Raw genomic sequence first — 12,038 nt, 5'->3', positions numbered from 1 at the left:
TTCAAAACCAAATGCTCATCCCAGAAGACACAGGTACAAGTAGCATCATACAGACTAAGCAGGTTATATTTAGGAATATATGTGTATATCCATATATGTGTGGGGGTAATAACAATTAACGAAAAAGCATGAATTTGAGAGAACAAGGAGGGCAAAATAGTAGGTTTAGAGGGAGGACCGTTTAGGGAAAACGATGTAATTTATTATAATCTCAAAAACATGCTACACAAGTGTCTGATTACCAGAAATCTTAATGGTCAACACCCACAAATGCAATGAATCAACAGGGCCATCACTTCCTCCAAAGGATGGGATAGCGCATTTTTACTCTTTGTAAGTATAAAGCAAATTATCATTTTCTGAGCCCCTTACAGGGGTGGCTGATGATCTGAACCAAGGCATCCTACTCACAGTTTGTCTAGGTGGCCTGTAACATCTTTCACAGCAGGTCCTAGCTCAGGGCTGTAAGCCACCCTGGCTGAACTTCAGAAGAACTGTGTAAACAAAACACCCCTCGCTGGCCAACATAAGAAAAAATGCAAGAGCCATGGCGGACAGAGGCCTGGCTTCTAGCAAAGGTCAGAACAATGACTCTACATCATCTTGTAGTCTATGGGAACTGGGTCCAAGTCTGAGGGGAAAGCTAGAGGAAACCAGCAGCGGAGATTGTGTTCCCACGATGTTTCCATGCGCCTAATTAAAGTTAGACCTCAAAACAAGCAGATGCATTTTTATCCTGCTGAGTTCGATCTGGCAACTAAAAGACTCACAGGCATATTCGTTTGTTTGCTTGTTTGTTTGTTTGTTTCAAGAATCACAGGCATATTTTGTTTATACGTGTAAACAAGATTTTTATTGTTCACATTGATTATCACAGATAGGAGGACATTGATGTGTCAAGGACATAGCTAACAAGATCACACAGTGCTGCCGACTCACACTCATCTATGACCTAGTGAATCAGTTTGGGGGTTTTGTTGTTTCATCTTAGTGAATATATATATCGCATATAAAACAGATTTAAAAGTTTTCATTCAGAGTCTCACAATGACGTCATCCGAAAGAGAATCAGATGCTTTGAAGTCAACATCTGCATAATTTGTAGGTGTTCTGATTCACCAGAAGATTACAAGCTTTCAAATACATTTTAGCAGTACACAAATATATACATACATATGTATATGCATATATATATTTAACAATAAACATTGATTTGGCTCAATAGCGTTCCCAGTGAAAAGCTTTGCACTTTAAGTTTAAAAAATATTCCCAGTAAAGTGGTCAGCGGTATTTGATGACCTTACCACTGAAGCAACGTGTCTTCCAAGCAACTCCAGAGCTCTACTGTTCTTTTCCCTCAGGCTCTTCTCGACTCTCAGCTCATTCTTGATGGCACCCAGCTCCAAGCGGATCTTTTCCACCTCCAGCTCGTAAAACAACTTCATTTCTTCTCTGAGGAGCGCGGTATTAAGTTCAGTTTGATGCTTCAGTTTCCTGACCGCGTCTTTCAAGTTTCTGTTCTCTAGATTCAACCTGTGCATGACTTCTTTGGCTTGCTGGAGCTCTTCGGTTAAGTTTTTTACATTTGTCGCTTTTTCAGACAGGTCGTTCTTTAAAGCTTGCAGTTCCCGATCTTTCTTGGAAGCAGCCGTCCCTGGTTCTTGAAAATTGACAGCTTTCATTGAGGCTTCCTTCCTAGAGTTCAAAAGTTCTTTTTCAGCGTTTTCAAAGTCCTGTTCTATCTCCCGGCATTTCAGGCTAAGTTCTCCCAGCTCTTCATTTAGAAGGTGCAGACGGAGTTTTGGAGACATCGCTTCTGTCCATTTCTTCCTGGTGCCTTGTGTGGCCGCCGGCAGTTCCTTCTTACTCCACGCAGAGGCGCTCTCCGTTCTGTGAAAACTTTCCTTCCTTGCGTCATCCAAATCAAGCAAGTCCCGGAAGGCAGAATTGGTATTTGCTTCATTCTTTGACACGTTCATCCTTCTCTCTCTTAAATTTGGATCTTGTGCTCGTTCCACTATCTGAGAAGAATATTCTTTCCTCTTAAATTTGTTTCCCTCTTCAATGTTCCTAACGGAGAAGTTGGAAATTCTCCCCGTCCTCTTGGGCTTGTCAGCAGATGGCTGTTCAGAGAAAGACTGAGGCGGAGCTCCCTCTTCCTGAAAATCGTGCTCATTTACGAAAGGAGCGAACGTATTGTCTTTCCAGTGCTTTCTTCTAGCATCCATTTCCTTGGGCACCGCTTTGATTTCCTGAAAAACAAAATTTAAAACCAAACTAAATTATCTCCATGAACGAACTAAGAATGTCGATTCGCCACCCCCACCTCAACCCCGAAACTGCCTAAACAGGTGAGAGTCAGCTCCCCTCAAACTCACATGGGCCTCCTGTTTCTTCTTTATAAATGAAAAGGGCTAACGTAGCTGAATTCAGCAAACACTCGCACCCCTAAAATTCTTCCATCTCAGGAAACAGAATCAGTAAGTGAACACATACAGTTATTCTTTGTAGACAGTCCTACGAGAAGGCAACTGTATGCACAGAAAACACAGTGTTTTAAATAATAAAGAGGTTCTTTTGGAATTACCAGGCAAATATTGTTAAACTGCCTTTTCCTTGGATGTCTGACACGTTTTTCTAGTTTTCTCAGGTAGAACTACTGCTTGTTCATTCTTTAAAGTGACCGAAACGTCAAGGCTTGATGCAACGTGCACCACTTCTGGTAAAGTGTACCGGGCAGACTTCCTTATGGCTAAGTCTGCCAAATGCCCTTCTGCCTTGACCTATGAATTCCTGCTGTTCCAGTCTTAGGCTTCGCCTTTAGGAAATACTGCCAAGTGTACGGAATTCTCTGTTTTGAGAACAATTTTATAGGGAGGTGTCATGTCAACAGTTGAAAATACTAATGCTGTTAAAAGTGTTTTTCTTATACAGACTCTAAGTATAGGGATTTTACAAGGCAGTTCCTGTGCTTTATAACAGCACTAAGGAAAGGTGGAGGCAGGAGGATCAGGAGTTCAAGGCCAGTCTTGGCTACTACTAATGGGGTTTGAGGACAGCCTGGCCTTCATGAGATACTCCCCCACCCCTCAAACAACAAACAAGCCAAAAAAAGTAGCTGCTCAGGGCTGGATTGTACCTCAGTGACAGGGTGTTTATTTACTGTGTAACAAATTCTGGTTCCCACTCCCAGACCGTATTGACAAAGTCAAACAAGAAATTCACGGTGTACATTTGCCAGAACCATGGTTTTTCTCTGGAAATAAGTCTTTTCTGACTTTTTCAACGAATTCTTTTAGTCACAGTGCATGACATGCATGCCTGTCCCAGGAAGAAATGATAGTCATAATCCTGGCTTCTCTCCTTTTTACAAATAGAAATACAATTGAGTTAAGGTAGCCACAGCAACCATAGGGGAAGGAGCTGATGCAGGAGCAAAGACAGTGGTGTGATTTTGTGAACCACATCTCTTCAGAAACCAGAATTATACCAGAGAATTCTGTTAAGAAAAAAAATTAAGTTTGTAATGATAGCAAGGGCAGCGAGATGATTGACAGGCTGATTTTTACCTAATTCTGGATGAAAAATGTTGGTGGGATTGATCAGGAAGGAGGTGACTCACCTTATACCTTGACACACTAGTAGTGAAACATCTAAGAGAAACTTCTGTGTACAGATAAAAGTTACCGTAGAAAGCTCCTCATTAATCATTTTAATGTTGCTCCTTGGATGCACACACATCCATACGTTTTCATGTTTATGTTTACTCAATCTTTCTTCCCCCATGCCTCTGGAGAATTTCCTGAGTGTCTGGAAGGATGTCCCTTCCAATGATTCCTAGAAATCCTATCAGGAGAACCTGGAGGAATCCATTGATTAAGGAACTGGGCTCAGAGAAATCGAGCGATGTGAGCAAGGTCACGTAGCCTTTAGTGACAAAACTGAGATCCTATCCCCAGGTCCGTGCTTGTTTGAAAACCCCCTTTCTTCATCTGCTAGGAGTCATTCCACAAGACAGAAAGAACGGATTCCATTGTTTGCAGAGCTTAGGTTATCTTTTAAGGAGCCACAGGAGGAGAGGGAAGAGCTGAATGGGGGAGGGGAGGAAAGAAAGCTCTGAAAGGCTCCCTGGCATTCCTCTCTCCAGGCTCCCACAGGCGGGGTCAGGGGTCACTGAGATGCTCCTTTTTCTCTTTCACTGCCTTTAAGGACTTGTTCCCACATTTAGCTAGTGTGGCAAAACTCCAAGTGGGGCTGAACGCTGTTGGTAGCACCTTCTTCTGCGCTGTCTGCTTTTACTGTACACCAATCAAGGCAGGAGGCTTGAAGCAAGGACCAGAAATATGTTTTAAAAGTGACACCCCTACACGTTGGCCTGGCAGCCATTTTTCCTCAATCAGCTTCACTAGGTAATTTGCCTCAGCAGAAGGGAACCCATTACTGAAAGTCTAAACATGCCCTTTCAGCTGGGCAGAGGGCACATTTGTTCTTGTGTCTGCATGGAATCTTGAAGGGCTGAAGGAGACCCAAGAGAAATGAGCAATTTAAAGAAGCCAGTCAGAACACGGACAGGAAAAAAAATAAAGTCAGGACAAAAATAACAGAGTTCTTCTACAGAAATCATTCCCCAGAAGGCCTTGGGAATGCATTTGCTATGCTTTATAAAACATTTGTGTCTACATTTGTGTCTGGTATGAAGTCAGAGTCGACTTCTGATAATGCTAGCTAGTTTCCCACCTGAAATTATTACCATTTATCTTCTGGTGACTATTTTGTGGTGGCAGTTTTAAACAGTAAGGGGTAACTGGCCTCATGCTTTTTTTTTTCTTTACAATACTTGGCTACTTAATGACAGGTCTTCCTTGAGAAACACATGTGGGATATATCTTATTTGTTCCCCCAGAATCTTTTGTTAAGTTAAATTCTGTGCTCAAGATCTGTGTTAAAGATGTTTTCAAATGAACCAAAATAAAGAGGAGGATGAGGAGAACACGAAGGAGGAAGAAGCGGCTGCTTGAGACGCTGAGACAGGAGTGTCACATGAATATCAAGGATTCTACAAAAGAATTTTGGAATCCTTGATGCAACAAAGTGAGAGTGATTTAATAACGAAATATTGATAATATTGATGTTGAGGACTAAGCCAAGAGTGATAGTTTATTAAGGCTCTCTGGATATACCACTGCACTGAAAATACTAGGCAAAGTATATCTATCCTTACATAGCTTCAGAAAATGATATGCTACTGTTTATTGGAAGAGGAGAAATCAATAAAGCCACCTCTCTTTCATTTTCAAGGTCAGGCCCTGGGAAGGAAACTTCCATTAAAGTGCATAGAAAACGTAATTATTTGTTTTCTAAAGTATTTATATTTGTTATCATATGCTTTGGGAAATTTCCTGACACAACCCCAATATAGTTTCCCCGTTGCCGCCCCCCCTCCTTGGGTTATCTCATTTACATTAGAATTTGGTTTTACATTTTCCAAGTTCTCTTGGCATATCTCTGCCTGTAAATGCAATTGCTTTCCCCAGCAGAGGTAGGCAGTTACTGGGCAGCAGTTTTGGGAGGATGTCAGAAGCCTTCTTCCACCTCACAAAGGTTCTTCCGGGTAAACTGCAGTGATTCTTGGTAATGATCATCCCCTGACCCATGGTCAGTACTCAGCCACTCAGCTTCCCTCAACTAAACAGCTGCCTTTTGGTGCTAAAGAGATGGCTCAGCAGTTAAGAGCATTGGCTACTGTTACAGAAGACCTGGGTTTGATTCCCAACACCCACATGGCAGTTCAAAACTGTCTGTAACTCCAGTTCCAGGGGATCCATGGCACCAGGCATGCATGGGATGTACACACACACACACACACACACACACACACACACACACACACACAAAATACATTAATTTTTTTAAAAGGGTCCTGACTTTCAGTCACTGCCCCAGGCCCACCAGATGAGAACAAAATCCATCCACCCCTTCACCCAAAGAACACCCTTCACTTTATCTGTGCTGTGAGTGCTTTCTCCTCTTTTGACTCCCATGGAAAAAGAAACTGCTAAGCCAAAATAGGAAAAGAAGATACTTCACTCAGCTAAGCACGGCAGTGCATGCCTTTAATCCCAGCACTTTAGGACGCAGGTCTCTGGGGGTTTGAGGCCCGCCTGGTCTGTGTTGTGAGTTAGGGACAGCCTGGGATACAGAGTGAGACTCTAAAAAGCATATAGTAAGAGTTGCAACTTTTTCCTTATTCCCACTGATTTCTTAGCATGAAACAAGATTCTGACCTGGTTCTTCGAGAGAGTACCTTTTCTTTTCCCTTCCCCATTCTCTTTCACTAAGTTGTAAAACAAATCATTTCAATAACAAAATGAGCGGTGGGCAGCCCAAGTGGCTCCTTCCGCCTTGGTAGACTACACAGAGGGCAGACCGGAAGGGGGAAATCTTGAGAAAGGTGCAGGTTGAGGCAAGCTGTGCCTGTGCCAGTGCTCACCTTTCAGAACTGCTGAAGACTCGCCTTCCCGGAAGCTGCAAATTCTTAAGGTATAAAACAGCGGTAATGAACCTAGTTCACAGGTGGTTAATAGCAAAAGGCCCGCCTCTAGGGCTCTGATCCTTAACAGCAGTAACCCAACCCCAGCAACCTTGGGCTCCCAGCTAAATCTACATATGTAGATTTCCTGCTGTGTCTGGATCCAGTAACGCTGGCTTTGGGAAAAGCAGAGACTTTCTCTCTCCAAAATGACTGAGTCCATTCATTTTTATCTGTCACAGTTCCTTTTTCGGTTAACATAGGTGAGCACTGAGAGGGGGAGTCAAATACAATGGTCACACTGGTGTCTGGTAACAACGATTTTAACTGAGTTATTTTTGGTTTTTTGTTTTTAAGAAGAAAAATCCATATTGTCCTCTCTAGCTTATGTACTTCCCTGAATGGCATTTTAGGACAAGGACTTGAATGTTTCCCTTGAAGTTTATCTGGCTTACCCTGAGGCTTCAGGGCACTTTTCTTTCACATGTTTATGAGGCCATCTTGAAAGTGTGCTGACAAGGAAGACTGATGATTCGGTTACAAAGTTGAAGGTTTAATGTTAGGCAAGACTCTGAGCTTCTAAACTCCCAGGATGAGATAACAGTCAGAACAACTGGACTTACCCTTCCTGAGGTCCAAGGTCTTAGACCGGATGTCACTGCTCTTCTCCAGCTTGAGCTGGAAAAAACATTCACCCCCCACCTCCCTGCAGGAAATATAATTTAAAGAATGTCCAAACCCATGGCGTTCTCTGAAATGTCCATTAAAGTCACAGATGCTACACCTAGAATGTGCATGGGTCTGTCTGCAGTGTGGCACCAGAAAGAAGTCATTTCTCTTTCTAAGTTTTCAATCCATTTTTTGTCAACTGTAATGCTACTGTCTTCCTTCCTCGGGCAATACAAACGTCAAGTGGGGCAAGAATCATGCTGATACTGTATTCAACACAGTATCTCTTTATCCTTAGCATGTATTGAACAGATGAGCCACCTGTGGGGGAGGCAGAATTTTGCTGATTATAATATGCCTACCAAGAGCCATATTAGCAAAGGGCTGGAGTCTAGGCCTGGCTTCCCTCCTTAGAGTACACTTAATCTGTAGAAACATGACCCAGAGAAGAGGTCCCACTTTTAGCTTTCATCTTTCAGGGTTCTAACATATGGGTCAAGTGCTCGCTTCCCTGAACAGAATGTCTTTTCTATTGTTTGGCCAAAATGGAGAGAGAAACAAAGTATCATTGAAAACTCGGCACTGTGTATGGTTATGATCCTCGAGTCTTTGTTATTAGTGAGAAATAATTCCTTTTTGAAGAAAAGATACGGAGTCACCTGAGTTCCTAAGGCTTAGACTTTATTACTATGGGAGTCACATTCTTGCTGTAAAGCTGTATCTTGTATGCATAGTTTGGGGATTTTTCTCTGTGAATGGTTAACTCAAACTCCTGCCATCCTTGCTTCTATGGAAAAGAAGGTGGCTGGGAAGGAGACCTTGTTAGAACCCCCACTGCAGGTGACTCTTTTCACCTCCCCAGTCCCGATCCTGTGGGTGAATGGATAAGCTTGACCCCACTTCTCTGTCCACAACCCCTTTCCCACGCCCTGTTTCTTTTCTTTCCAAACACTCGCTAGCTCCAGCATGAGGCTCTTAAGAGAAGAAAAAAAAAAAAAAAAAAAAAAAAAAAAAAAAAAAACAAACCACTGCTGGGACTTCCTTGGTTTTCTGTCCTCTTGCTGGGCGAGTCAGGGGGTAAAGAGGGGCGCGCCAGGGAAGCCCGAGATGTCCCTTCCACAGACATACCTGGAAGCGCGGGTGCGGTCTGGAGAGCCCTGTCCACTCTTCCCCGAAGCCGGTCACTACCGGCAGGCGGCAGCCCCTTGTTCAGTGCTAGCCACTGCGACCCGGCCAGGCTGGCCCGGGGCAGAGCCTCTGCAGTGCAGCTCCAGCGCGGGCCGCACTGTTGCTTAGCAACCAGGCAGATGGATTTAAAGGGACCGGGGCACTGAAGGGACCGGGCGCTGCAGGTTGAGTGCTGCTAGTCAGGGAGTCAAGGCCGGACCAGAGTACTGAGCATGCCCGGTAGGGCGGCCACTGTGGTGGCTTCTGCCTGGCAAGAAATAGGAAAGCAGGGAGAAGACGCTGAGTCAGAATAGGAAGGGTCAAGAAAATGCTAGGCAAACCCATCCACCAGTGGGGCTATTAGAATGAATCTGGGATCACTGTCCGTGGAGAGATGAAAAGGCAGTTGCATAGGGTTAATTTCTAGATTTGGTATTTAGTAACAGGATGTTTTGGAGAATTCGCTTTGGAAAACCTCCTAGGTTGGAGTCAGGGTTGCAATTAATGTGGGGTTTACATCATATTCCCATCTCTACCCCATGTACACCCTCGCAAGTCACGCAATGGCTTAGCCAGAAGTTCTACATCAGGCAAAGCACTACGAATCTTGAGTCAGGACCTGGCTGTGCCCATGTGGGAAATGAGGCTTGTTTCTCCACCATGTTGTCTCCACTGACCACTCAAGGCTTTGCCTAAGCTGTTCTTGAACCCACATGAATGTAAACACGACAGTCTAACTAGTTTACACTTTTCTCGGTGTAAAAATCACCTGCTTTTCCCAGTCACCAAAATTTCCTCTTTCAGCTTTAGAGCTGCCGCCCAACTTCCAAGGGTTTCGTTGGGCGACAAAGCCCAACCTCTCATTATATTATTTATTCCAAAAATGCTATTTTGTAGAATAAATAAATGATCTCCTCAGGCTTCGCACAGTGTAAATGTTTTAGTCTGTACCTGGCCAAGGCTGTAGGCTGTGAAACACGCCGTTTTGTGGGTAGCAGATATAGTTAGTAATGAATGATTCTTTAGAAAACTGCTCTTTACTTGGACCAAAAAGAAAGAAAGGAGAAATGACGGCTCTGGAGTCTCCAGGGAAAGGTGGTTTAAGTTCATTTTAAAAGTGACAATCTAATTTAACAAGACCTAACAGCTGAGTGACTTGGGAACAATAGGGCTACATTTTTAAAATTCAAACCTTGGGAACCGGATCTAACAGGTGTTTGGGGACTGGCAGGGCTGTATTCAGATGCCCTGGGGCCCAGTTCTCAGGCTGCTTTTTCCTCCTTAGAGAACCAAAGTCAACAAGAGTTAGAGAGAAGTAGACGGCTCTGTCAAAGTGTGTATTATGAAAGACCCTGACAGAACTGGCCTGTGGGAATCCATGAGCTTCTTGATACTAATTTTCCAAATTGCCCTGTTTTTAATCATTGTTTTTCTTGTCTTCAAAGGGCTCCATTTACTTCTTCTTGCTATGACATCCATTCCTAATAAAACAAAGGAGTCTCTATTGCTCTATGTGTTAGATCCCCCATCTGCACAATGGGAATAACTGTAGCTCAGAAGAGTGCAGGGAAGAGAGAGTTAATCGGTTTTCAAGTCCTTAGAACAGCACGTGACGTAGTGAACCCCCCAGGGTAAAACTGCAGCTATCTTTATCTTGCTCCATAATTCCATTACTATCCTAAAATGTAAATATGACTACACTGATGGAAAACGGGATTCAGAATCTTAAAACCAATCATGCCAAACCTTTATTCCAGGTGAAGTTCCGAGATTGGAGAAACAACAAAGATTACCTTGGTCTGCTGTTTGAAATGTGGCGTGTCACTCCTTCGTGTTCTAGAAGTATCAAATGGTAAACGGTCAAGAATTCCGAGGACAGAAAATTTCAGTTTTTAATACTGCAACCATCTTGGACAGATATGAAAGTTAAACACCAGTTTACTATCCCCTGTAACTATTCCCAGTGCGGAGGCGACAAGGCATTTTGCTTCATAATAGCTGAATTCCAAATCATGTAATGGAACCCACTTCTCATTTTACCATGTAGGATACTAAGATTCAGAGAAACAAGGTTTACCTTCTGATCACATAGCAAAGCAGGCCCCATCAAACAATTTTAGTTTCAGCAGCCCCAAACCTGTGATAGTCTGACCAATGAAAACATGAACACGTATAGACCTGTATTGTATATATGTAAGTCTCTCAACATTAATACAATTAATGACAATAATAGATACCATTAATCATACACCACATCTCATATCTCAACATAGTATGTTGGCTGTACCTTCATAATGAACATAGAATCTGTTTTTTGTCTCTGTCACTATTCACTCGGATCCTGGTGCATGCCTTCTTTGACTTCTTGACTCGACGATTGCAATCAAAGAATTGCTTCTATACTTGCTCACTACATCTATTTATTGGGATTGCTAAGGTAAATTATCTCGAAGCGTGAGCCTGAAAACAATAAATACTTAGCATTCTCTCACTGCTCTCAATGCACAAAAGAACAAAGCGAAGGTCATACAGGACTGCTTCGTTTCAGAGACTCTGAGGGAGACTCTGTTTCTCCTAAGTCCTGGCTGTTATCAGCAATCCTTGACCTTCCTTGGCCTCTGAATGTATCATTCCAATCTCTGCCTGTGTTCACATTGTGTTCTCTCTATATATCTGTTTAGTCTTCATGTGCCTGTCTCCTTTCTGAGTATGTCTGTGTCCTAATTTCTATCTTCTTAAAAGGAAACCAGTTAGTAGATGAGAGCTCATGCGAATACTAAAGGATATCATCTTAATATCTTAGCATCCACAAAGTTCCAATTCCTAAATCAAATCACATCCACAGGTCCCAGGGGTGAAAAATTGAACATAGCTTATAGGAGAACATAATTTATCTCAGTATGCCTGCCTAATGTTACTTACATCAAGACCTTCCTATCTCTATTCTTTCTTTTCTTTTTGTCTTTGTTTTTCAAGAAGGGTTTCTTTGTATACCCCTGACTATCCTGTAACTTACCCTGTAGGCCAGGATGGCCTCAAACTCTCAAAGATCTCCAAAGTGCCAGGTGTGCAACACCACCCCCTGGCTCCTACCTCCATTCTTTATGAGTACACTGTAGCTGTCTTCAGACACACCAGAAGAGGGCATCAGATCCCATTACAGATGGTTGTGAGCCACCATGTGGTTGCTGGGAATTCAATGCAGGACCTCTGGAAGAGCAGTCAGGGCTCTTAACCACTGAGCCATCTCTCCAGCCCATGTTTCCTCAGGTCTTAGTACTTCTTGGACCAGTGTGGCTTCTAAGAAGATGATAAATATTTTTATTCTGAATAAGGCATTGCATAAGTGGTCTACCACTGGATGCATCCTTACTGGACAGCAAGTGTTTCTGAAAACTATTTACGGAATGAACCTTGCTGTTTGGACATCTAATGCTTCAAATTTATTACCTGCCATGGATATTTATCCTTCTCTGTGATGTTCTATTTTTGTCTATGTTTGAAGTGTTTACACTCCCATCAATAGTGTGTAAAGGTTCACCTCTCTACCCATCTATGTGAGCATTTGTTGTTGTTTCCTTGATGATAGCTGCCCTGACCAGGATGAGAGAGATTGTCAAGTAGATTTAAATTGTATTTCCTAAATGGCTAAGAGTGCTGAACACTGAGAAAA

General features: G+C 42.9%; 1 protein-coding gene across 1 annotated transcript; it reads right to left on the bottom strand.

Annotated features, from left to right (window-relative positions):
• Positions 1-1,256: 1,256 nt before the first annotated feature.
• On the bottom strand, positions 1,257-8,421 carry CCDC160 (coiled-coil domain containing 160; the record flags this gene model as incomplete). Its single annotated transcript, XM_080910638.1, has 2 exons — positions 8,327-8,421; positions 1,257-2,252 (listed from the first exon to the last, which is right to left on the bottom strand). Exon 2 carries the CDS (start codon positions 2,226-2,228, stop codon positions 1,257-1,259), a length of 972 nt encoding a protein of 323 aa, XP_080766764.1. The 5' UTR covers positions 2,229-2,252; positions 8,327-8,421.
• Positions 8,422-12,038: the final 3,617 nt, after the last annotated feature.

The sequence above is a fragment of the Micromys minutus genome (assembly GCF_963924665.1).
Source record: "Micromys minutus genome assembly, chromosome: X".
In the NCBI taxonomy this organism is placed as follows: domain Eukaryota; kingdom Metazoa; phylum Chordata; class Mammalia; order Rodentia; family Muridae; genus Micromys; species Micromys minutus.
Note: the sequence above shows the minus strand (reverse complement) of the source record. Positions and strands in the feature narration are given on the sequence as shown.